The sequence below is a fragment of the Prionailurus bengalensis genome, chromosome A1 (assembly GCF_016509475.1).
Source record: "Prionailurus bengalensis isolate Pbe53 chromosome A1, Fcat_Pben_1.1_paternal_pri, whole genome shotgun sequence".
Taxonomy (NCBI): Eukaryota; Metazoa; Chordata; class Mammalia; order Carnivora; family Felidae; genus Prionailurus; species Prionailurus bengalensis.
In genome coordinates this window covers 212,701,400-212,728,281 of record NC_057343.1, presented here as the reverse complement: position 1 = coordinate 212,728,281, position 26,882 = coordinate 212,701,400, and the positions used below count along the sequence as shown (strand labels likewise).

General features: G+C 42.0%; 1 protein-coding gene across 2 annotated transcripts in view; it reads right to left on the bottom strand.

Annotated features, from left to right (window-relative positions):
* Window positions 1-1,675: 1,675 nt before the first annotated feature.
* Window positions 1,676-26,882, bottom strand: part of AGXT2 (alanine--glyoxylate aminotransferase 2) — a 44,265-nt gene continuing 19,058 nt past the window's right edge. For both annotated transcript variants that reach the window (XM_043600066.1, XM_043600076.1), the window contains exons 9-14: window positions 26,298-26,390; window positions 25,545-25,677; window positions 23,401-23,492; window positions 21,250-21,399; window positions 10,074-10,172; window positions 1,676-2,109 (exon numbers count right to left, since the gene is read on the bottom strand). In XM_043600066.1, the coding sequence (XP_043456001.1) occupies window positions 1,993-2,109; window positions 10,074-10,172; window positions 21,250-21,399; window positions 23,401-23,492; window positions 25,545-25,677; window positions 26,298-26,390 (684 nt within the window). In that variant the 3' untranslated portion in view covers window positions 1,676-1,992. The remainder of the gene's footprint in view (window positions 2,110-10,073; window positions 10,173-21,249; window positions 21,400-23,400; window positions 23,493-25,544; window positions 25,678-26,297; window positions 26,391-26,882) is intronic.

The window sequence follows — 26,882 nt, the reverse complement described above, 5'->3', positions numbered from 1 at the left end:
CAGAGTGAGATCCTAGTTGTTGAGACATGGCCAGGAGGCAAGGAAGCATAACAGAAGCACAAAAACTACTCTTGGGAGATATTGTAGTAAAAGAAAGACGAGAAATGTAGCTTGAAGGGAAGAATTTCTATTTGCATAGTTCATGGGTTTACAAAGTGCTTTTAATTCATTAGCTTACTTGATCCACAACACAACTCAGGAGGTAGGAAGGGCAAGTGTTGATATGCCTGGGAACAAAATGAGGTTCAAAAAGTGGTTAGAAGGCTCACCCAAGGTCATCTAGAATAAGTAAGTGGTGGAAGAACTGAGTTTAGAATTCAGATCATTTGGCTCTCAATTCAATGACCTTTCCACTTTTCAAAACAGAGCATTTCTAAAACGTTTGCTCTGTTTGGAAATTGGATACAGGAAGGAATTGAACTCCTTGTTAAAGAGGTTTTGATCTTATCCAGGAAACAATGGGGAGCAACTGGAAGTTTCTGTGCAAGGGGATGCCATGTTTAAATCAATAACCAAGGGAGACAAATTTGGCAGCGAGGTATAGGATGCGTTAGCAGAACAGATACCTCAGGGGGTAGGTTACTAGAACATGGCATCCAACTGGACACAGCTCAGATAAACATCTATGCATGCTGAGAAAGTTATTTCCTTTCAGTTCTGCAGATCCTCTCCTGTTTGTGTTAAGGAAAGCATATCAGTTTGCCAGCAGTTTTTGACAGCCCTCAAATACTCTTGAATCTCCCTTTTGAACAAAGAGAGAACAAGCCTCAGACTGAGAACATCTGCAAGCAATTGCATTTTGCTAAAACTGAATTACATTGCTTTGTGTTCATTCTATTTGTAGGATTATTTTCCAGTTATGACAAGTAGTACTGATTTCTCATTTGTTCTTACTATAGAAAGGTTACTATCAGTTCTAAGTCAGGTGTTTTACACATATGGAGGAAAAACATGATGAATGCGCATTTTCTAATGACTAAAGTTTGGAAAATTCTGGTCTTGGAGACTATTGCAATAGGAGTAACAAGGGTTTAGTTCAGGGTGAGGGAATGGAAGTGGAAATTGAGAAGAAGGCTCTGATAAATATTTTAATGGAGTTAAAAACGAAGGGGATGGCTATCTTCCTAGGATATCTTCTGCATCATTTCTTGGGATGCTTATGGCTACAATAATAGAAAGCTTAAATCAAAAATGTTTGTGCAATACAAAGAATTTATTATCTCAGATAGCAAGAAGGTCCAAGGTAAGAATCTAGGTTTGGCTAAGTCAGTGGCTCATTGACATTACTAAAAGCTCAGCTTCTTTCTCTTAAAAAATTTTTTTTAATGTTTATTTTTTGAGGGAGAGAGAGAGAGAGAGAGAGAGAGCATGAGCAAGGGAGGGGCAGAGAGAGGGCAACACAGAATTTGAAGCAGGCTCCAGGCTCTGAGCTGTCAGCACAGAGCCCGATGTGGGGCTTGAACCCATGGACTGTGAGATCATGACCTGAGCCAATGTTGGCGCCCCTAGACTCGGCTTGTTTCTACCTTCCAACCCTAGCAAAGAAGTTTTGTCTTCATGGCCTGAAAATGGCTGACATGATTTGAGCAGTTCCATCATGACATAAGATGCCCAGTTCAAGAAGACATGTCTTCTGATGATGAAGAATGAAGGATAAAGAAACCTTTGCCTGGAGTCATGTCCATCAAAATACTTTTCTCCAGGATTTATTGTCCCCAAATATGTCAGATGTCATGCATAAACCAACTGCTGGCAAAATGAAATTAAATTACCATTACTAACCTAAACTAATTAAGATTCATTCTCTGAGCTAGGGATAGAGATCTCTTCCTGAAGAACAGATTTCTCTAGATAATAGGGGCTTTGGTAACAAATGTGGTTGGTAGTCAGTCAACCATGTCTTGGACAACATATACCAATTATATAATTGAATTCCTCAAATTAACCCTTGAACATAAGTGGGAAGTTCTTGAAGCTTATGGTTTTTTATCTTTAAGAATTTTGTTGAGCTCTTCTCTCCATGTGTTGGATTAAGGCAGATCGAAATACTTCCACTGCAAAATGAACATCTGGTTTAGTGATGCACATCGAGGGCGCGATGCGGAAGGTCTGGGGAGACAAAGGAAAATAGAGCAGCAGATCATCCTAGAATCAAATATAACTCTGAGAAAATGCACCAAGCTAAGAATCTAAAACCTTATTTTTATGACATTTCTTGTGTTTCCCTCCTGGGTTGGTCTCCTTCCTTCCCAATGCCATACCCAAGCCATTCATCTTTTAGTCTCATAAAAATTCTGGTACCATCTGGCTCTGCCCCTCTTCCTTTTTTTTGTCATCTGCTCACCTCCTGGTTTTTCTACCTCCTTCACTGAGGCCTTAGGCACCGATCTTCACTCCATTTCTGCAGGCACATGAGGGTGACCTCCATGTCCTGGATACAGCCCTACAAACTTTCTTGATGGCCACAACTCCAAGAAACTTCATCTCTGCATCAGTTCCCACCCAAAGCCAGTGCTGCGAGCTTCCTCTTTGCCAGGGATAACCCAATTTCTGACTCCCATGACATCTATCCTTTTCATGAAAACTTCAGTCTCCTTAATCCTCCATAGCTTCAGGTCTTTGCCCCATTCAGTGTCTTCCCTTTTCCTGCCCAGCCAGTGTCGTTGATTGTTGGAACTACTTTCTCACTTGCCCCCTCATTTCGTGTGCACCCCACCCTCTGCTGCTGCACCCACACACACAGGTTCCAACCTTGGTCAAAGCTGTGATTGAACCACACGGCTCCAACATGGCAGGCGGGAAGTGTTGGAGAAAACTTTACTGCTGGGGAGACTGACACCATTAGATTGCCAGTCTCCAACTTCTGCTGGTCCAGAAATTTCTCTGGTCTTCTGTCAGCTTCCTTCCCCATTCTAAACCTTTATCATCTTTCTCAATTTTCTCCAACTCCTACGCCTCTCACTCTGTTTCATAGACAACCTTGCCTCATGCTTCTCAGAAGCTGTCAGGAAAGATCTTTCTATAAACTTGTTTGCTCCCACATCCATTCTTCCATCCCCACCTGAAGGTGAACAGAACTAGGTGTCTTTACTATTTAACTCCAAAATTTCTGCCTGTGCCCTTGGCCCTGGATACTCCTGATGAAGGAGCAAAAGGCAAGCTGAGGGAAAGGCACAAACTAACACCCTGTAACCCTCTCTCCCCAGGTGGGATATATGTGTCATTTCTACGCACTACTGGCTGCCCAAGAACAAAGGAAAGGGAAAACATGGTTAACTGATAGAGATCAGTTAACTGATGATAGTCTCGTCAGTCTGCAACCGTCTTAATGATTTAAAAGAAAAACGACAATCTCCAGAAGCCTATAGACTCAATTTCCTGGAGCCTTAACATCACCCTCCCCTCCACAGGATAGAAATTCTTTTTTTTTCTTTTTAATGTTTTTATTTTATTTTTTGAGAGAGTGCAGGCAGGGAAAGGGCAGAGAGAAAGGGACAGAGGATCTAAAGTGGGCTCTGAACTGAAATAACAACAACAAAAACCCGAAAAACCTCTTTCTGAGCTTTTCATTTTATTATTTATTTATTTATTTATTTTTCTTTCTGAGCTTTTTAAACAAACTTCCCCAAGATTTAAATTGTAAAGGAAGTCTTTTTGCCCAATTAGGCTTACTTTATTTGTTGTGTTAATTTGCTGGTTTACGTATTTGGTGTGATATTAATATCTTTAAGATCATAAAACTAAAATGGGTAAGAATTTCCAGAACTAAAAGTTGCATTCAAACTGAGTAGGAATTAGTAACATGGAACTAAATGAAATGAAGAAGATGGTGATTGATAGGTTTTGTGACTCTGGTTTGAAACATTGCTGGTTCTCTAACGTTTGCTCTTCCAGACTAAGGAAACTTTCTCTTAAGATATCCATGAAATATAGAAGTGTGATAAAGTATTCCTTTGTAAACAAATTGAAGCATTTAACTTTTCTTTCTACCTGAACCCTCTGAAATTCAAAAAGTCTCTGAGTATTCTTTCTTCCGTGGCAAAATCACAGTTATTTGCATTAAGTTCAATAAGCATCTGTTCTCCTTGTAACAGGACACCACTGGATACATTGGTCATTTTATCCAGACTTTGACTGGAATGTCATGTTTGAGATCCATGCATAGACTCAGCTGTGACCAGACAGCTTTAAGGAACCAAGGTTGACTTTATGAAACAAGGAGCCATAAATCCCCTTGAAATGTTGGCCTGATACTTTGCTTACAGCAGCCTCACCAGGTGAGTAAAGAAGGTCACTTCCTGGCAGGTGCAGGAACCTCAGGATATTTGGGGACCTCGAGAAGAGGAATTTGCCCACATCTGCAGGTACTGCAGTCCTGTCTGATGGCCTGTATTTGGTTTGGCTTCTGCCTAGAGGGGCTACTAAAAGTTCAGTCGAGATTCCTTACGAAAAGTTCCAGCAAAGCAAATTTTAAAAGATCTTTATGATCCATCACTGTACTTGCTGAGCTTGTGTATATCATTTTACAAACAAATTAGTCTTAATTTTGCTATATATGAAAATGAGGGTAATTATAGAGAAAAATTATGTCTCAATAACACATCTCCGTAGATATTAAATTTTAACACTATTTATTGTAAACTAGACTAGATCCTGAATTCTTCTGGTTTCCTCATGTATTTGGCTATGGCTCTCCAACTAAGATTTCTAATCTTCTTCTATTCTCTTGACTTAAAGTCATTAAACACTAAAACTATCTTTTTCCTAAAAGCCCTAAGAACTGATGCTGGGCAACTTGAGGTAAATTTCAAAGAAACTGCCACAATAGCTCACAGACAGACCATTTTCTTGCTTGTCATTCTCTGAGGATAATAACAAGACCCCATGGGCATAGGATTGTTTGAACAACTGGAAAATGGGATGGATTCCCCCAACAGTTATATATGAAAGGCCTTTTTTTCACTATAGACCTATAAGTAAAGACCATAGTGCTTTATTAAATTAGTCGCTTGAAGCCAGGTTAATGAATAAAGCTCTAAACGAATATGCAAACCATATCCTCCCTAAACCTGATCTGACAGTAACGAGCAACTGACCCCATATAAACCCAGGGGATATGGTTTATTTAAAAGTGTGGAAATTTAATACAGCGGGAGACTTAAATCTGAAATGGGAAGGCCCCTACTGGGTCGTATTATGTACCCCCCCCAGGGCCATACAACTAAAAGAACAATTCATGGGGTGCCTGGGTGGCTCAGTGGGTTAAGTGTGTGACCCTTGGATTTGGCTCAGGTCACAATCCCACAGTTCATGGGTTCCAGCCCTACATCAGGTTCCATGTGAGGACGCTTCAAGCCTACATCTAAACATCTCACTGGCAGCGCTCGGGACTTTGACACTGGGCTTGTAATTTGCTCCAAGCATTAACCTATATTTTTCTTTTGTTTCTATAAAATGCACCTCTTATTAATTACCTGATTGCTTACTAAACAAAACAGAGACTATATGATGGCTAACATGAACTGTTACACAATTAAAGCCTCAAATGACTCTCAAAATAGCATTACATTATTACACACTGCAATAACCCAAATGCATAAAACAGTTCTACGAAACAGAATGGCATTAGATGTTCTAACTGCTGCACAAGGGGGAGCTCGTGCTCTCATAGCTACAGAAAGCTCTATATACATTCCAGATTGTCACAAAAATATTTCTGGGTTTCTAACTGACATGAATACTCAAATTAGCATTTTAAATGATCCCTCTCTTGCCTTTCATGATTGGTTATACTCCTGGACTGGAAGAGGATTTTTGTCCACTACCAAAGGACTCTTATTTGTGCCTTTTGTTATTTAATTATGGTATGCTATTTTCTCCCATGTCTCCCTTCCTGGTGCCAAGACCCCATCGCTACAATATCTTCAAGCCAACAGATGATCCTTTCTACTCAAGGAGGTTCATGTATGTTGCCCACGTTGGATTCAGCTGCCTCTGTCCTTCATAACTTTCCTATACATTCTCTGACTGACCAATGTTGACCTGTAGATAGAAATGTCTCTATGCTCCCACTCAGCAGGAAGAAGTTACAGAAGATAAGACCTTCCGCCTTCAACAACCGTAAAGATTTAAGGGTCAGAATTGTTCAGGAGGAAATGCTGAGGGAGCAAAAGTCAAGCTGAGGGCAAAGCACAACGTGTGGCTTTCCTCAGGCACTCCTGACTGGGCAAGAACAAAAGAAAAGGAAAACCAAGTGGTTAACTGATAGATATCACAGTCTGGCAGCACGTAAGTCTCCCTCAGTCTGCAACTGTCTTAATGATTTACAAGAAAAAAAAGCAAACTCCAGAAGCCTATACACTCAATTCCCTGGAGCCCTAACATCACCCTCCTCTCCACAGGATAGAAAATCTTATACAACCCCAGTGCAGCTCTTTCTGCCCATGGGTCCTTTCCTTGTGCTTTAATAAAACCACTCGTTTTGCACTGAAGATGATGGGGTTTTGGGTGATGGTGGGGTTTGGAGCTGACGGCCAAGAAAGAATTCTTGAAGACATCTTTGGTGCAAAAAGGTGAAGAATGACCAGTTACATACTGTGAAGTTGGGGGAGGTAAAATCAAGAGGAAGTTTCTTAAAGGGATTTTTCCATATGCTAAAGGCTCATAGATTTCTGGAAGCCTAGCCATTGTCAAGTTGAGGTTGTTTTTTCCTCCTGCAAAGCATTAACATTAAGACACTGGGGGGGGGGGGTTCCTGGACTTTAGGGTATTGATAAGATTGCCCCCCTTTTTTGTAATTGTACTAAGATATTAGTACTGATGGAGACCCTATCAGTTTAACCATTTGTTTTCTGTCCTTTCCTTTGTTCTCTGGCAGCCAGGAGCTCCTGAGGAGTATTACACGTACCCCACCTGCGGGGTGGGGTTGAGGGGTGGGGGTGGGGTGTGTGCTAGCTTGTGCTTTTCCTTTAGTTTGCCTTATGCTCCCGCATCAACGATGTCTCAAGCATCCCGTTCTCTTAAATCTCCAATTTCTCAATCCTCCTCAGCCTATAAACAAGCAGATGTAAAGCTCTGCTAACACAAATTCAAACCACACCAGATATAAATCTGTCGACTCCCCCCCCCCCCCCATTCTAGCTACCATACGAATGCTATTGTCTCTTTTCATCCAAACTTACTAAAAAGACTGGTTAATGCTTATTGGCCACTATTTTTCACTCTGCCCTCCATCCCAACCCACTGCAGTCTGGCCTCTGCCTCTGTCAACTTTCTGACAGCACTCCAGCCAAGTGATGGGGTTTTGAAGCGTTGGTGGGGGTCTGGAGCTGACAGCCAAGAAACAATCCTTGCGATGTCTTCGGTGCAAAAAAGGTGATTTTATTAAAGCACGGGGACAGGACCGTGGGCAGAAAGAGCTGCGCTGGGCTTGTGAGGAGTGACTGGTTACATACTATGGAGTTGGGGGAGGTAAAGGCAAAAAAGAAGGTTTCCAAGAAGACTTTCATATGCTAAAGAGGACTCTGAAGATGCCAGGGGCCTTGCTATTGTCAAGCTAAGGTTGTTTTTCCTTCTAGCAAATCATTAGCATTAAGACGTTAAGGAGTTCCTGGAGAATACTCTGTATTTGCCTCAAATATTTGTCAGGGGGCTGCAGGTCATAAGGAAATTTGATTTTATCTACCATTTCCTTCTTGCTTTCATCCCCCACCTCGCTATGGAGGGGAGGGTCATGTGATATGGGAAACAAAGGCAGGAGAAAATGGCAGATAAAATTAAATTTCCTTATAACCTGCAGCCCACTGACAAATACTTGAGGCAGGCAGAGTAAAAGGTCTCTCCAGGAAGGTCCTCCTGTCTTAAGGCAGCATGTTCAAAGCTGCATTCATTCTTGCCACCTTAAAACCACAACTCCACTACGGGTGAGCTCAAGCAGCACCATCAGCACCCCCCCCCCCCCCCCCCCCCCCCCCGCCCGACTCAAGGCCCCAGGCTTGCCCCCTTGGGTTCTTCTCTCAGAGCAAAGATTCAGAAATCAGACCGCCTGAGTCTGGATCCTGGTTCTGCCACTCACTGGCTGTGTGACTGGGGTAATTTACCTGACCTCTCTGTGCTTCTTTTGCTTCATCTGTCACATTAGAATAATAGTATTTCTTTCATAGGCTGGTTGAGAACATTCGCTGTGTCAATGCAAAGTGTTTTTAAGAGTGACAAGCATTAAGGCTTTGTGTTATTACCATTCACTGCCTCCCTTCTGCTTCAATCACACTAGTGCCCTCGTAGCTCTTTGCCCTCTGTAATGTTTCTATACATGCTTTGAGTGTTTATCTCATTGTGTAACGCAGGCTCAGCTTAGCTAGAAAGTCTGGGCTGGGAGTCCCTTCTCTTTCCTCCTGTAATACCCCTTTCTATAGCTGTCCATGAGCTTGCTACATTGTATTGTAATTTGCTCTTTCTATGTCTTTCTCTCCTGCCAGCTCCAGTGACTGGATCTTATTTATCATTATAACTTTCGTATCCAGCATAGCAACTGCTGTCTAGCACTTAATTGTTTTCCATATAACTAAGAAATAACTAAGTAGGTAAACAGTTGTTTCATGTTGATAAGTTACAGGTCTTAGGATTTTTAATCATTAAATTGCTCTGATCTGTACAGAAAAATATTTGTGACCAGGTCAAGGAAAAAAAACGTTATCAAGACTGTCCCAGCAAAAGTGCTCATTCTGGTTTTGCTTGATGGCCTTTTTTGGGGGGCTATTTCTTAACAGGCTTCAGGGGAAGTTGAGGAAAACTTATAGACACAAAAGAACACAGTGATGTCCCCTTGAACAAAGGTAGAGAGTGTCAAGGGTCAAGAGCACAGGTAGAAGATCTAAATCTGAACAGGAGAGACTCCTCATTCCCCGAATCTTCCAGAAAGGAAGTAAACCATGGATGTGGGCTGGGGCGCCTGGGTGGCTCAGTCTGTTGAGCTTCCGACTTGTGCTCAGGTCATGATCTAATGGTTCATGGGTTCGAGTCCCACTCAGACAGCTCAGAGCCTGGAGCCTGCTTTGGATTCTGTGTCTCCCTCTCTCTCTGCCCCTCCCCTGCTCACACACACACACACTCTCTCTCTCTCAAAAATAAATAAAAAATTTAAAAAATGGAGGTGGGGACAGATGAGTTTACAAAGAGACCTTCTTTAAGAGTTTCCATTTTCTCAGAGAAGTAGGAGGCAAGAGTGTTCACTGAACTAGAGAGAGAAGTAGAAATGGAGCAGGGAAACTGGGAAGAATGATTGATGTTGAAAATGGGAAAGAAAGAAGACAAAGGACAAAAACAAATTAAGGGAGGAGCAAGAGCTACCCTAAATCTTAAATTTCTGCCCAGGAACCACGTCAGGGGGAGGGCCCCGCTGGTATAAGAGATTTGGGAGAGGGCTCCAGTGACAGCAGCAGAGCATGCCCACGGGGCAGGGTCACACCAGGGGCCCACACCTGACTGGGGCTGTACTTGGCCTTTCCAGGAAGCAAGCAGGGAGAGCTGGTCCCTGCGTCTCCAGCCTCAGGGTGAAGGGCACTGCGAGTGGCAGGTTCTGGGTTCTCATTAGGGACCCAACCAGTGTGGTCCCCCACCTGTCCAGCAGGGTCACCTGGGCCAGCACGTTCAGGTTGCTCCTGGGCACAGTGACCACTATGTCCCAGTAGGTTTAGGGTCCTCAAAGTCAGAGCCCAAGGCTGGGTTAAGAAGGACTAGCCTTGCTTTTACAGGATTAGAACCAATTCGTACAGGAGACAAACTAGTTATTGCATGATTGTGATGACTCTACTGTGACCTATACTGGAAATCCTCTGGTTTGCGGGTGCATCTTTTTGTGCCTTGTGAGACCCTCCTCGGAGAGCTGCCATAATGAAACCTCTTGGACACAGCGCCCTCTAGTGGTCTGAAGGCCTCCCTGCACTTTTCTCTTGAAAATACCGAGCTTTGTGCCCAGAGGAAGTGGGGCCGGGTGGTGAAGCCAAGTGACCAGCACTGGGACATCAGGGAGACGCCTAACTAAAGGGGTAGGTAAAGACCGGTCTTTCTCTTACCTGGGCAAAAATGCCACCTCTGCCAATTATAAGCCCCATGTGTTTGCAGTCCTCATGGATTTGATTTACTTCTTCCTGGGGAAGTGGTTGGCGACCTATCTGCAAACAAAAATATCTCCTATTTGGATTTGAATTGTTAAAGACATCATCTATCAGAGAGAGAGAGAGAGAGAGAGAGAACAAAAGCAACTCAAGCAATAAATATTAGTTTTGATTCCAATTCATCCCAAATTCTCAAAAATAAAACTGAAGGCGAATGCAGATGGCCAGTGACTCTTGGCTCTGCTAACGGGTATCCCGGGAGCTTGGTTCTTTCGTAGCCAGATTTGGAGGGGGCTTTATTCTCAACTCTTCACTTTGTTTTGCTCATGTAAAGGGCTCATTTCAAAGTCCAGGAGATGGCTCCAAAGTTATACCAGGGCAGGAACAATCCAGGCCTTCCCTGGGCCACAGCTTGGCCTGGGCAGCTGGGGTGGGAAGACTGTCTCATCTCCCTGGCTTGTGGAATTTGCTCTTTCTCCCCCAACACTTAATCCCCCAGGGTTAGGAAAGGTAAGCACTTCGGGGTGGGGGTGGGGGGCAAGAAGCTCTTTCAGGTTACCAGGCATCTGAAGTTGGTCTCTCCCTGGGGGTCCAGACAGGCCAGTACCGCTTTGGTGGCACTGGGGTGGGGGCCGGTGCCCTTTCTATGTGTCTGTCTTCCGAGCCTGATTACAAATGCCTCCTGTTGACTTAGTCGTTTCAAGTCTGACTGTGTATCTGCCTGACCTGGAGGCCTTTTCAAACCACAGACATTCGGGGCTCAGGCTCGGCCTATGGGATGAGGAGACTTGGGGCAGGCCTAGGCATCTGGGTTTGTAAAATGCCCAGCAGGTGCCCACCCTGGGAATCACTGCTGTGATCCTGTTTTGGGTGCTGAGCACGGCCACCGCCGCGGGTCTCTCTTTTGCAGCACGGCTGTGGTGAGACATCAGCAGGGGTCTCGTTCTCTGGTTTCAGATGCATGAGACTTGATCCTGGCTCATGGACCAGCTCCTGCCATCCTTGTGAGGCAGAGGAGAGCTCCCTCCAGGGGTCCCAGCTTTGTGCTCCTCGGGGCTTCCTACCCACCCTACCTCCAGAGTTCGGTACACATCCCCTCCCCGCACTGTCCCCCAAACCTTCATTCTTGGTTAAGTCTCAGTGTCCCAGCATAGAGTAAGGCCACACCTCCCGGAGATGCTCACGTTTTTGCCTGACTCAAAGCTTTAAGATAAGGAAAATCATATTTAAACTTGCAGAGTGCTAGTAATGAGGACCTGGGATCAGGGACAAGGCCAGGATCTTCTCATCGATCCTGAAATGTCATCACGCACTCCTGCCTGTCGCTGATGTTCTCATCTAGTAGACCGGGAAGACTAAAATATGACAAAATAATTGAGGTAAACTGTGAGAGCCATAAAGTGGGCAGACGTGGTGTGGGAATAATGGGAGGTCAGAGGGCGCTCAGCACCCTCTGGAAAGGTTTCCTGCGGGGAAGCTGGACTGGTGGGGCCTTGGTGGCTAGTGAGGATCTGGATAGGTGACATTTAGCCTCTGGACTGGGCCAGCCCCCCTCCCTGCTCCCTTGCCCATTTTCTCATCCCCTGGCCTCAGCTGCTATGACTAACTCAACATCTTGTACACATGCTGCAGAGAAAAGCAGGGCTGGAAACTCTGCGGCAAAGCCCAGAACAGCCTGCCCAGGCCCCTTGCTCAAGCCTATGTCCCAGCTGCTTGATAACCAAGTGGGAATGTTAGTAACGGACCTCTCGTTGGGTGTGGAATGTAGCTTCATGTTTATCTTTGTTGCTGTTGTTGTTAATCAGCATTTAAGTAATTATAAAAGTAATCCATGGTTATGGAGAATAAAGCCTTATACCAGAATGGAAGTACATAAAGGAAAAATGGAGCTTCCACTCCCCCAATCGTCCTCCTAGGTTCACCTCCTGTTGATAATTTCATGTGAACCAGACTCTTTTTCTCTCTGCACAAATACATCCCTATGCATATTAAAAAAAAAAAGAAGTCATACTTTATAATGTTTTTCAATTTGCTTTTTACAATTTACAATATATCATGGACATCTTTCCATGTCCTTTTATTTGGACCTCAGCTTAAAGGTTACCTAGTATTTGAGTTCTTTGGCAGAGTAATTTGTTTCATCGTCTAACATTCGACAGTTATGTCATTTCCATTTTTTTTATGATTGTAAACAGTCCTGCAAACAACCCTGCTCGTCTATATCTTCACACACTTCTGTGAGTATTTGTTCAGGACATATTTCTAGGTGAGGAATTGCCAGCTCAAAAGGCATATTTAAAATCTTGATAGATTTTTAGGGGCAGGACTTAAGATGGCAGAGATGTAGGGGGACCTGGGCTTCCTGCTTCCCTCAGACACAGCTGTGTTGAGGTCAGAACATTTGGAATACCCAGGAATACAGTCTGCGGAGTGACAGAAACATCTCCCCAGGTGGATGGAGACAGCTTGGCAGGGCAGAGGTGCACGTATGCGGATTGGAAGAGATAAAACAGGTGGGGTAGGAATGGAGGGGAGGTGACCCCTTCTGTGGAGTGACAAAAGGGAGAGAAAGAGAAGCTGTGGATTGTGGTTTTGTGGTTTTGTTAAGACGAGAGAAAAACTTCTCCACACCATCGACCGGGGAACAAGAAATACAGAGAGAGCCTTCTCTGTATTACTCTACTTTGCAAACCTCCATAGGAGCTGAAGATCAGAGTTTTCAGGGGTGCCTGACTTTCTCTGGACCAGAGCCACCACCACGTGTGTGGGCCCGGGACAGGGAGGGGAATAGCAAACTCGGAGTGCCCAGGGAGAGAGCAGTCCCTTCCCTTGAGTACTGTGGGACTGGAGACCATTTGTCAGATGGGCAGAGTGGCACTACCCCAGAAACAGGTCCTCGTGGAGCAGGATCCTTTAAAACATTGGGTTTTCAATACCAGCCGAGTGCCTGGGAGGTGCTGTAGATTGTGGAGCAAGACAAGCCCCTGCCTGCACGATTCTGTGAGGGCTGCCTGAACAATGTGGCTTGAGACACCTGGTCCGGGGAGAAGAGACTGGGGTGTTGCCATCTTTCTCCCCATCACCAACACGGGGGGCTTCAGGGAACAGGACAGCGGCCCTCAGTGGAGGTGGGACCTGCTTACATGAAACCCCACCCCTCCGTGCCTGGTAACCACTTATCTCCTAGAGCAGGACTGGTGCTGACCAAACCAGACGGCCTCTCCTCCAGACCAGCACAGCCACTGGTTCCAGGCACCAACAGACAATTGTCCTGTGGTTTTGCACGTTAGTCTGTTTTTTTCCTCTTTTCTTTTCTTTCCTTCTCTTCTATTTTCCCTTCTTTTTCTTTCTACCCTCCTCTTTTTTTTTCTTTCCTCCCATTGGAATCAGGCTCATACTTTCTGATTTGATTTTTGGCCAATTCTTAATATCTACCTATCTTTTTCTTTCTTTCTTTCTTTCTTTCTTTCTTTCTCTGTTCTGGTTTTTTGTTTAATCAGGCATTTTTACTCTATTATTATTACACTTTTTCTGTGTCTCCTTCTTTACTTTCCTCTCTCTCTCTCTCTCTCTCTGGGTCAAACTTTATAGTTTCTTTGATTCTTTGCCTGGTCTTTTTCTCCCCCTTTCATTTTTCTCTTTGTGATGGGATAAGGTCCCCCCTCCCCTTTCCTTTTTTCCAGGGTTATTTCAACAAACAAAGCAAAAAACACATGATGGAAGATGCAAACAATCCACCATCACAAGCAGTGGGATAGAGCAGCCCAAGTCACAACAAGAGAGTGCATGCAACACACTCCAAAAACACTTCCTAAAGTGCCAGCCCTTGGACAATATACAACCCCTTTTTAATATAATAGTACTCACAGATGCAGGATGTATAACAAGCTATTAAAACACGTAAAATACAGAAACCTAGCCAAAATCTTGAAATGGAAGAATTCTCCTCAAAAAAAATTCCAGGAAGAAATGACAACCAGAGAATTGCTCAAAACAGATATAAACGATGTATCTGAACAAGAATTCAGAATAACAGTCATAGGACTAGTAGCTGGGCTTGAATAAAGCATAGAAGATGGCAGAGAATCTATTGCTGCATAGATCAAAGACCTAATGAAATAGTCATGATGGATTAAGAAATGTTGTAAACTAGTTGAAAAATAAAGTAGACACAGTGACAGCAAGGATGGAAGAAGCAGAGGAGAGAATAGGTGAAATAGAAGATAAAATTATGTAAAATGATGAAGCTGAAAAAGAGGGAAAATGAATTACTGGATCCCAAGGAGAGAATTAGAGACCTAATGATTCAATGAAAAAATAATATCCCTATCACAGGAGTTCCAGAAGAAGAAGAAAGAGAGAAAGGGGCAGAAGGTTTATTTGAACAAATTATAGATGAGCTCTCCCCTAATTTGGAAAGGAAAGAGACATTCAAGTTGAAAAGGAACAGAGAACTCCTTTCAAAATCAACAAAACAGGTCAACTTCATGACATATTATTGTGAAACTGGCAAAATACAAAGATAAAGAGAGAATTTTGAAAGCAGCTAGGGACAAACAGGCCTTAACTTACAAGGGTCACAGTTTCTTAACCTACAAAGGTAGTCACATAAGGGTAGTAGCATACCTGTCCACTGAACTTGACAGGCCAGAAAAGAGTGGTAGGAAATGTTCAATGTGCCGAATAGGAAAAACATGCAGCCAAGAATCCTTTATCCAGCAAGGCTGTCATTCAGAATGGAAGGAGAGATAAAGACTATCCCAGACAAACAAGAACTAAGCCAGCCCTGCAGGAGATCCTAAGGGGGATTCTGTGAGTGGAAAGCATCAAAGACCACAAAGGACCAGAGACATCACCACAAACACAAAATCTACAGATAACACAATGACACTAAATTTATATCTTTCAATAATCACTCTGAATTTAAATGGACTAAACGCCCCAATCAAAAGGCATAGGGTATCAGAATGGATAAAGAAAGGAGATCCATCCATAGGCTGCTTACAAGAGACTAATTTTAGACATGAGGACATCTGCAGATTGAAAGTGAGCAGATGGAGACCATCTATCATGCTACTGGATGTCAAAAGAAAGCTGCAGTAGCCATACTTATATCAGACAAATTAGATTTTAAAATAAATACTGTAACAAGAGATGAAGAAGGGCATGATATCATAATTAAGGGGTCTATCCATCAAGAAGAGCTAACAATTATAAATATTTATGCCCCCAATGTGGCAGTATCCAAATATATAAAACAATCACAAACATAAATACATAATTAGATATAATACCATGATGGTAGGTGACTTTAATACTTCACTTACAACAATGGACAAATCATCTAGGCAGAAAATCAATAAGGAAACAATAGCTCTGAATGACACATTGGACCAAATGGTTTTAACACATATATTAAGAACTTCTCATCCAAAATTATCAGAATATACATTCTTCTCGAGTGCACATGGAACATCCTCCAAAATAGATCACATCCTAGGCCTCAACAAAAAAGGATTGAGATCATACCATGCATGCATTCATATCACAACTCTATGAAACTTGAAGTCAACCACAAGAAAAAATGTGGAAAGCCCCCAAATACATGGAACTTAAATAAAATCCTACAAAGAATGAGTGGATCAACCAGGAAATTAAAGAAGAAATTTAAAAATATTTGGAAGCCAATGAAAATGAAAACATGATCATCCAAATCCTTTGGGATGCAGCAAAGGCAGTCTTAAGAGGAAAATACATTGCAATCCAGGGCTATCTTAAGAAGAAAGAAAAGTATAAAATACAGACCTTAACCTCACACCTAAAGGAACTAGAAAGCCAGCAGCAAAGAAAGTCCAAAGGGCAGAAGAAGAAGATAAATAACAAAGATTAGAGCAGAAATAAACTATATAGAATCTGAAACGACAGAAGAGATCAATGAATCTAAGAGCTGGTTTTTTGGAAGAATAAACAAAATTTATAAACCCCTAGCCAGAGATCACAACAAGAAAAGAAAGAAAGAGGACCCAAGTAGATAAAGTCACGAATGAAAGAGTAAAGATCACAACCAACACCACAGAAATACAAACAATTATTAGAGAATACTGTGAAAAACTATATGCCAACAAACTGGACAATCTGGAAGAAATGGACAAACTCCTAGACACCCACACACTACCAAAACTTTAAACAGGGAAGAAATAGAAAATTTGAACAGACCCATAATCAGTGAATAAATTGAATTAGTTATCAAAAATCTCCCAATAGGAGTCCTGGGCCAGATGGCTTCCCAGGGGAATTCTATGAGCCATTTAAAGCAGAGTTAATACCTATTTCCCTCAAGTTGTTGCAAAAAAATAGAAATGGAAGGAAAACTTCCAGACTCATTCTATGAAACCAGCATTACCTTGATTCCCAAACCAGACACATACCCCACTAAAAAACGAGAAGTACAGGCTAATATCTCTGATGAACATGGACACAAAAATTCTCAACAAGGTACTGGAAAATCAAATTCAACAGTATATTAAAAGAATTATTCACCATGATCAAGTGGGATCCATTCCTGGGCTCCAGGCCGGCTCAATATTTGCAAATCAATCAATGTGATACATCACATTAATAGAAGAAAACATAAAAATGATATGATCTTGTAAATAGATGCAGAAAAAAGCGTTTTGGAAAATACAGCATCCTTTCTTAATAAAAGCCCGCAAGAAAGTCGGGATAGAAGGAACATACATTAACATCACAAAAGCCATATATCAAAAGTCCACAGCTAATATCATCCTTAATGGGGAAAAACTGAGAGCTATCCCCCTGAGGTTGGGAACACAACAGGGATGTCCACTCTTACCACTGTTGTTTAACATAGAGTTGGAAGTTCTAGCCTCACCAATCATATAACAAAATGAAATAAAAGGCATCCAAATTGCAAAGAAGAAGTTAATTTTCTTTACAGATGGCATGATACTTTACATGGAAAACCTGAAAACCTCCACCAAAAAACTGCTAGTACTGATACATGAATTCAGCAAAGCTGCAGGATATAAAATCAATTTACAGAAATTGGTTGCATTTCTATACACCAATAATGAAACAACAGAAAGTGGTATGAAGGAATCAATCCCATTTACAATTGTACCAAAAATCATAAGATACCTACCTAGGAATATACCTAACCAAAGAGGTGAAAGATCTGTTTGCTGAAAACCATAAAAAGCTTATGAAAGAAATTGAAGAAGACACAAAGAAATGGAAACATATTTCATGCTCATGGATTGGAAGATCAAATATTGTTAAAATGTCGATACTACCCAAAGAAATCTACAAATTCAATGCAATCCCAATCAAAATAGCACCAGCATTCCTCACAGAGCTAGAATGAACAATCCTAAAATTTATATGGAAAGAGAAAAGACCCTAAACCAAAGTAATGTTGAAAAAAAAAAAAACCCAAAGCTGGAGACATCACAATCCCGGACTTTAGCCTGTATTACAAAGCTGTAATCATCAAGACAGTAAATTATTGGCACAAAAAGAGACACATAGACCAATGGAATAGAATAGAGAATCCAGAAATGGACCATAAATATATGGCCAACTAAACTCTGACAAAGCAGGAAAGAGTATCCAGTGGAAGAAAGATAGTCTCTTCAGCAATGGTGCTGGGAGAACTGGACAGCGACATACAGAAAAATAAAACTGGATCACTTGCTTACACCAAAGACAAAAATAAATTCAAAATGGATGAAAGACCTAAATGTGAGACAGGAAACCATCAAGATCCTACAGGAGAAAACAGGGAGCAATCTCTTTGACTTCAGTCGCAGCAACTTACTTGACATGTCTCTAGAGGCATGGGAAATAAAAGCAAAAATGAACTATTGGGACCTCATCAGGATAAAAAGCTTCTGCACAGCAAAGCAAACAACAAAACTGAAAGGCAACCGATGGAGTGGGAGAAGATATTTGCAAATGACACATTGGGTATCAAAAATCAATAAAGAGCTTACCAAACTCAACACCCGAGAAACAAATCCAGTGAAGAAATGGGCAGAAGACATGAACAGACATTTTTCCAAAGAACATACCCAGATAGCTAACAGACACATGAAAATATGCTCAACACTGCTCATCATGAGGGAAATACAAATCAAAACCACATTGAGATACCACCTCACACCAGTCAGAGTGGCTAAAATTAACAACTAAGGAAACAAAAGATGTTGGCAAGGATGTAGAGAAAGAGGAACACTCTTGCATTGTTAGTAGGAATTCAAACTGGGCAGCCACTCTGGAAAACAGTGTGGAGGTTCCTCAAAATATTAAAAATAGAACTACCCTACGACCCAGCAATAGTACTACTAGGAATTTAGCCAAAGGATAAAGGAGTGCTGATTTGTAGAGGCACATGTACCCCAGTGTTTATAGCAGTGCTATCAACAATAACCAAATTATGGGAAGAGCCCAAATATCCATCAACTGATGAATGGATAAAGAAGAGGTGGTAAATGTATAAATGGAACACTACTGGCAGTGAAAAAGAGTGAAATCTTGTCATTTGCAACAACATGGGTGGAACTGGAGGGTATTATACTAAGTGAAATAAGTCATTCAGAGAAAGACAGATATCATATGATTCACTCATATGTGGAATTTGAGAAAGTCTTAACAGAAGACTATAAGGGAAGAGAAGGAAAAGTAAGTAACAAACAGGGAGGGAGGCAAACCATAAAAGACTCTTAAATACAGAGAACAAACTGAAGGTTGATGTGGTGGGGGAGGAGGTTGGAGGGTTGGAGAAAATGGGTGATGGGCATTGAGGAAGGCACTTCTTGGGATGAGTACTGGGTGATGTATGTAAGTGATGAATCATGGAAATCTCCTGAAGCCAAGACTACATTGTATGTTGGCTAACTTGTGTGTGTGTATATATATAATATATATATATATATGTAATATATATATAATATATATGTATGTGTGTGTGTGTGTATAATATATATATGTGTATATACATATTATATATATATATATATATATATAATGCTGATTGACACAAATTTCTGTCTAAAGGGCTCTACTAATTTATGTCCTCACCAGCAGGAAATGGGGTTTTAGTTTTGGTGGACAGTGGACAGTGTTAAGGCAAGTTCTGAGCTACTTAATTACATGAATATAGTCTGAAGTGTTGCAGGACCAGAACTCACTCAATAAACACTTTGAAAAGACTTATAATCCACATGATTCCTGGACTCAAAAGTGTATAACTTAGGAAAAGAAGGTATTTCTACATGAAAACCAAATCAACAAATACATGGTTTGAAAGATCTTTTCAAATGAGATTTTTAGGCAGTGGATGCTACAGGGATTCTCTGAGGCCTGGAGCCCCTGTCTAGGGGAGAATCAAAGGCAAGCTTTAGGGAAGAGGTGTGATGAAGAACTGGATCTTGAATAAGGCTAAGATTTCCATAGGTAGATATAGAGAGGAGAGTCTTGCAGTCCATGCTCGGAGAACAGTTTGGGTGACATTGGATGTAGGGAAGTGAATGGCATTGAGCGGGCGTTGAATGGAACTAAGGAATAGACTAGCTGGGATGTAAATCTGGGTGGTCTGCCTTCAGAGTCCATGCTTAAAACTACCAAGTGGCAGAGGAAGAGAAAAATAACTCATTCAATAGATAGTATCGGATAGCCTATTTTATTCTTTCCATAATAGAGTTTGCACATTTTTCCATGTCACACATATATCACTATTGTGGGATGGATGTACCATAATTTAGCTTGGACTGTATCAATGGCCATTTAGGAGGATTCCTATGTTTTACAATGACAAGTGAAGTCCTGATGAACTTTTTTGTTCATGAGTCTCTGAGCACACAGAAGCTAGATTTGGAACAGTGGGAAAGAGAAGAACACTTCCCCTCTTGTTGGGTTTTCCTCTGTGGAGTCTGGACTTTGGAGCATAGATAGCTTTGAGGGGAGTCCTCGGTTGGGGCCTGGGATGGATTCCCCTGAGCCTTAACACAGACCTTGACTGGGACACAAGGTGAAGATAAGGATGCTGTGACCTGGGAGCCAGAGGGCTGAGTCTCATTTTACTCTCATTTTGCTGTTGTCTTCCCTTGGCTTTAAAATCTTGTTTAAACATTCCAGCTTTGTATTGGCCCCACTGTGTGGCATTAATGGAAGAGTCTTATATCCATGGTCTGGTGTAAGCCCTAAAATAATTGAGCATCAACCATCCTAAACTAGGATGCTGTGTTAAGACCAAATAGCAAGAAGCCACTTAGGAGAAGGCTAGAAAAGGGGTTAGTCTGACTCTTCAGCTTGGTGCTAAGATTCTCTCCCTGTTGCTTGCCTCAGTGAGTCTAGACTTTGTGTTTATGGAGGGGAGGGACTTGGGTTGTAGGGGAAGCAACGGAGACACAGGGAAGTATTTGAGAAACATGGTCAAGAAAGGATCAACAGGACTTGGCACTAGAAACAAGGGAGAGAAGGAGTCCCAGGCTATTTTCTGGCATGGAGGCTGGGGAACTGGGAGAAGAGTGGAGGGTGAGAAACAGAAACAGTGAACTTGGAGGAATAACTGGTTCGGGGGAAAATGCTAAGTACAGTTGTTGCTATATTGAGTTTGAGGTCACAGTGGGGAATGTCATCGGAGAGTCACACCCTGCCTGGGACTTGGGAGATTGAAAAATATTCACAAACAGACAAACACAAAACCTTATAGATCCTTAACATCCTCACCCCACACCATCATCACAACCCACTCCTGGCCTTCTCCTTTACTTCCATGAACTCTCCGGGTCACCTGCTCCTTCCCAGATAGCTTCCTCCCTTCCCCATATGTCTAATTCTAAATATTCAGTCATCACCAATGCTCTCTGCCTACTCTGGCAGGAAAAATATCAGCTCCCTGTTCCAAATGCCCTCCTTCACTCCCCTAGAACTCTTGACGATGTGCTAGCATATTGTACTCCCTACTTATCTCTGATGGGCTTTGCTGAGCGTCCCTGGCCTTGTGTGTTCTCTCCCTGAGAATGAATGAAGTGACCTTGTAGTGACCATGCTTCCAACTTTAACTCTTGCTGTCCCCAAGAAGTCACAGAGAGCACAGCAGATCAAAACCTACCTTATCCTTCACCATTTCTATTCCTATCATGAGGCCTTTGCCTCGGACATCTCCGACAATCTCAAATTCATCCCGCAGCTCAGCAAGCTTCTGTAGCATGTAGGTGCCAACTTCTTGACTGTTTTCCTGTAGATTTTCTTCTTTAATCACCTGTTTAGAGAAAAGTCCCAAGTGGCCTTGCATTTAAAAAAAAAGTTTTAGATTGACTGAGAAACACAGAACAGTAGATGTGCATGACTTTATGGAAACTTGACCACACAAATGGAACCCAAAGTCTAGTGTGACCATGCCATGTACTACAAAAAGATTTGCTGTAAGGTGCAAAAGAGTCTTGGTATGGGGAATACTTTCCCCAAACCCTTCTCATCTTCAGGGGTGGTTAAAAACTTAGGAAAGAATAGGGGTGCCTGGGTGGCTCTGTCTTGAGGGTCTGACTCTTGATTTCGTCTCAGGTCAAAGTTCTGGGGTCATGGGATCAAGTCCCACATTGGGCTTTGCACTGAGTGTGGAGCCTGCTTAAGATTCTCTGTCTCTGTCTCTGTCTCTCTCTCTTTCTCTCCCTGTCACTTTGAGTTCTTCTTGCACTCTCTCAATTAAATGATTTTTTTTAATTTTATAAATTTAGGAAAGATAAAAGACATTTCTCAATGCAGTGTATAACACAGATTCCATAATCCTGAGGCTCGTTATTGCCAGGCTTCGCTGAGAACTGGGCTACAGTGATTAAGAAGACAAACTCTCGGAGGAAAGATATGTCACAGGTTCTTGCCCCACTGGGAGTTTACTGACCTTTGCTTCGTCAGCCCTCAGTCAGACACAGGCTGTCATTACCCAATTGTCCTGCCACAGGGCCTAGGCCTCATGAGCTGAGGGGAGCTTTGTGAGGGCCCTGAAGATATAAAAATATTTTCACCTACTTCCACTCATGGCAGAGACCATGATTCTTGACTACCCACAATATACTACATCTAGATTTAGCTGATAATAATTGCATGAATCCATGACTCTCGATGTTTTTAACCTATTTGTTCACCTATACCCTCTCTACCTGGTCAAGGTGACACAACACTTTTAAAAAGTTGGCAATGTCTACAAAACGAAGTCAATGACACATTCCTGACTGTACTTTCTCATTTTGTGATTTTATCGTATTTGAAGATACTTTTTAATTAGCAAGGGAAGCTTTTACTTACTTATGTTTACTTAAAAATACTTAAACAAAATAAAAATACTTAAAAATTTTTTGAATAGGTGAATCATGTGCCTACTTCAAAAATCAGTAGAGGGGTACCTGGGTGGCTCAGTCGGTTAAGCGGCCGACTTCGGCTCAGGTCATGATCTCACGGTCCGTGAGTTCGAGCCCTGTGTCCGGCTCTGTGCTGACTGCTCAGAGCCTGGAGCCTGTTTTAGATTCTGTGTCTCCCTCTCTGTCTCTCTGCCCCTTCCCCACTCGCACTTGTCTCTCTGTCTCTCTCTGAAAAATAAATAAACATTAAAAAATTTTTAAAAAATCAGTAGAATAATTCTCATTGACCCCTGTCCCCCAGCCACCAAATTTCTCTACCCACAAACGACCATTGTTACCCATTTCTTGGATATTCTTCCAGTAATACCTGACACTTTCTTAAACAAGTGCTGTTGTGCATATCAGCAAGGGCACTTAACAGATAAGATACCAGGGAAAATCAATGGCGTAGGGCTGAACAACAGCTAAAATTACGTAGTTTGTCCCATAAAACTCAGTTTCTTGTTAGTCTTTCAGCTGATAACTGTACAAAAAAAGGAAGGAAGAATATATAAAGAAAAGGACCAAAATTAGCCTGAAGTCAAAGATGGCAGTTGGTAACTATCCATCAAATACCAGAAATATAAAAAGGAAATGTCAGTGTTACCAGCTAGCTAGCTTTTCTTATATTTCCTAGGCATGTGAGATGTATTATGTATTATTTTGTATCTAATACTTCAAGCATCCCAAATAGATCTTAAAAAGGGGGTGAAGGGGCAGAATAAAAACTGGAAATCTAAATTTGTGGAGTGGTAATGAACTCTTCACGTTAATAATGGGATGTCATAGAGTTTGGATAATGTGTCTCTGGTGCTGAAGTAGTCATTTTGTGAAATGAGAGGAATGACGTGGCTGCTGGAACATACCTCAAGCACGGCTGATCCAATGGCACAGGCCATGGGGCTCCCTCCAAAGGTGTTGAAATAACACATGCATTTAGCCAGAGACTTGGCTATCTCTAGAGGGGGAGAATGAAAAGTGGACAAAGAGTGACACATTCCTATCTATAATCTCCCACCACATCACTTGAATTATATTTACAATCATGTCATATTAATAATATGTTTCATGGCATCGAATCCAATTCATTCTTCATTCACCAGATAGTGGATGTTATGAATGGAATTATGTGTGTGTCCTTGCCCCCTCCCCCCCCCCCCCCCCCCCCCGCCCCCGACTCCTCTTCCTATGTGAAAGCCCTACTCCCATTGTGAATGTATTTGGAGATAGGGCCTTTAGGGAAGTAATCAAGGTTAAATGAAATCATAAGGGTGGGGCCCTCATAATACTGGTGTCTTTATAAGAAGAAAAAGAGACACCAGAGCGCTCTCTCTCTCTCATGTTCTCTCTCTCTCCGAGGAAAAGGACTTGCAAGTACACAGCAAGAAGTTGGCCATCTGCCAGAGAGATTTCACCAGAAGCCAACTTTGCTGGCACCTTGATCTTGGACTTGAGCTTCCATAACTATGAGAAAATAAATATCTGCTGTTTAATTCCCTCAGCGTGTGGTGTTTTGTTATGGTAGCCCCAGATGACCAATCCACTTACTCTGTGGATAAGGAAAAATTGCTTATTTACTGAATTAGAAGTGTGATAACAAAATCTTTAATGTGTTGTGTGAATTCAAAAGTACTTTAACACTTGATTTATGGGAATTTACATGGGACCTTCATTTGGTAACCCTCTTTTCTGTATTATACTCTTGGTTTCAATCTTTAAAAAACCTCGCATCGAGGTTTTAGTAACATAATTCCTGGATTGTTTCAGGGTGAGCATATATTTGGTTCATTACATTTCCCTTTCTACATCCACATTTTAGTACCTAGAACAGGGAGAAACTTAGCATGTTTGACTCCATGTTGTTTCTATTCCCCTTGCTGCTGTAACCTGTATCTTAGAAATTTCTGCTTCACTCTGCCAGTAGGCATGTTAATCATAGAAGGAATTTTGCTTATAGCTGAGATTTGCAAAGACTCCTTTTTTGTTTTTTCACTGGAAACCTATATCACTTGAGGAGATAAGGAAGTGCAGACAGAAATGACTATGCTATGTTCAAGATTTACAGGAATGGCATGACCAGATTCCTGTAGGCAAAGATAAAATGACCAAAGGCAAAGAGTTATAAGACCTCTTCAGATGTCTATAGACATCAGTCACCTTTGTCTTCCTTCTTTTGCTAACAAACAAGAAGTTGAACATTGACCCGAGGGGAGAAATTTCTTTAGGATGATAAGCCACCATCCTCTCAGTTTGTTGGCTTTTCTGACCCCAACATCCGGCCACTCAAATGATTGGTTTGTCAGGCAGCGAGCATACCAACTTGGACTCAGTATCATACCTTTATTCATTCAATAAAACAGCGAGATATCACAGGGTACTTAATTATCCTTTAGTATCGCTGAAGCGGATACTACTGGTGGAAAAACGGAACAATTTAAAGATTTTTAACAATAAACAATTCATAAAAACCATTTTCTGTAAAACCTCACCAACATTGAAAATATGGCTCATTCTTATGTTCGCTTTATAGAATATTCTGGCTAAGTGAGATTGTACTGCATTTGTCTGTTTTGTTGATGAGACGTAAACAGAAACCTGTCACTCTGGACCTTGAGTTTATAACATATTGGCGTAGTTAGGCCAAGGAAGAGTCTCCTTCAGAATAAGACTCCTCTGGAAATTTCACAGTTAGTCCAGGCTGGTTAAAAAGGATCTCTTGTGTGGGATTTGTTTTTGTGGTACGGTTGCTGATACCTTGTCAGTGTGTGAGAACCTTGCGCTTCATTGTGGGGGTAGGAGAATTCATCTTCCCTACAGCAAGAGCACAAAGGGCTGGGATTCTTCCATCCCTTCCACAGTCTGACAGGCTGTTTCTCATGATCATTGCTAGGGAAATGCACGTGTAGTTCCCATCGCTGTCTTCAACCCACAGAAATTCCCAACCCCGTGTTTTCTGCCGTCACGGTTACAGGAAACCCAGAAGCAAATGCAGCCTGCCCATAGGCTCTACCTGGAGTTGTCACAACTGCTGCCATGGGAAAGCCATTTCCAATCCCTTTAGCCATGGTGACAATATCCGGCAGGATGTCGTGGGTTTGGAAGCCCCAGAAGTGAGAGCCCAGCCTTCCAAATCCCGTTTGCACCTGATGGAAACAGATCCAAAATCATTTGAAACGTTTCAAGTAATGGTGGCTTTTCTGACTCTGATCTCTTCCCTTTCCTCCGCTTCTTCTTCAGTGTCATCATTGCCGGCCATCATCTTCACCATCTTTGTACAAACATGGACACAACACTTAATCTGGGTCTGAGCTTTTAGTTACCAGAAACTGTTTACTAGGTTTTTGGATTTTTGGATCCCCAGTGCTGCACAAGTTTTGTTATTAAGATGAATGCTGTTAGGCTGGTTTATACTATTTTGGCAAATCGAAGTTGAAAACTTGGTTATGAGGTGAAGTTCTCTATGTGGGTTTTGAACTGTCCCTGATGCAATCCGTGATGGGAATGTAAAAAGTGTGTTGACTGATAGCATGTCACCTGTGATGACAGCATCAGCTGTGCCTGTTAGCCACTTATTTGATAGACTTCATTTTGGATATTTAAGTTCTGTGCTTGTTAAAGGTCTATACTTGTTAATCTACTAACCAACCAGTCAATTAGCAAAAGCTTCATTATCTTGGGTTGCAGAGGAAGGTTTAAAAGGTTTTCTCCCTATGCCTTTCCTGTCCTGGCTGCCCTACACCACACTTATTCCACAGCCACTCACCTCATCCGCGATGCACACGCCTTCCCGCTCTCGCACCAACCTGAAGGCTTCCTTTAGAAACCCCTTTGGGTACTGAACAACTCCATTCACCCCCTGCAAAAGACCAAACCAAGGAGTCCTATAACAACAGCATAGCCCTTTGAAAAGAGTTAAAGAAAGAAAGAAAAAAAGAAAGAAAGAAAGAAAGAAAGAAAGGTCATTATCATCATTAGCATTAGTAATACTAGCAATTTTTAAAATGGTCTTTAGAACTGTTCCAACAATGTGTGAAGAGAGGGGCCATTACTCTTATGCCAAGCCTTTTGGGAAAAGGATGCAAATGTTTATTCTCTTCTGAGATTAGAAACAAAGTAGATTAAGGGGATTTGGTAACACTGAAGAAAATCACCCCAGGGCAGTGTGGGTATTAAAGCAACTAAACATTGGTGGGGTTTCCCTTTGTTTAGAATTTTAGGAATTCAATAGTTTCATCTATCTTTTCAGCCGGGCAATGCAGGAGACAGTTTTTGAAGGTCAGTTGAAAATCAGGGCCCTTCTCTTTCAAGGGGACTGAGAGAATGAATTGAATTTGGAGAGAGACACGGC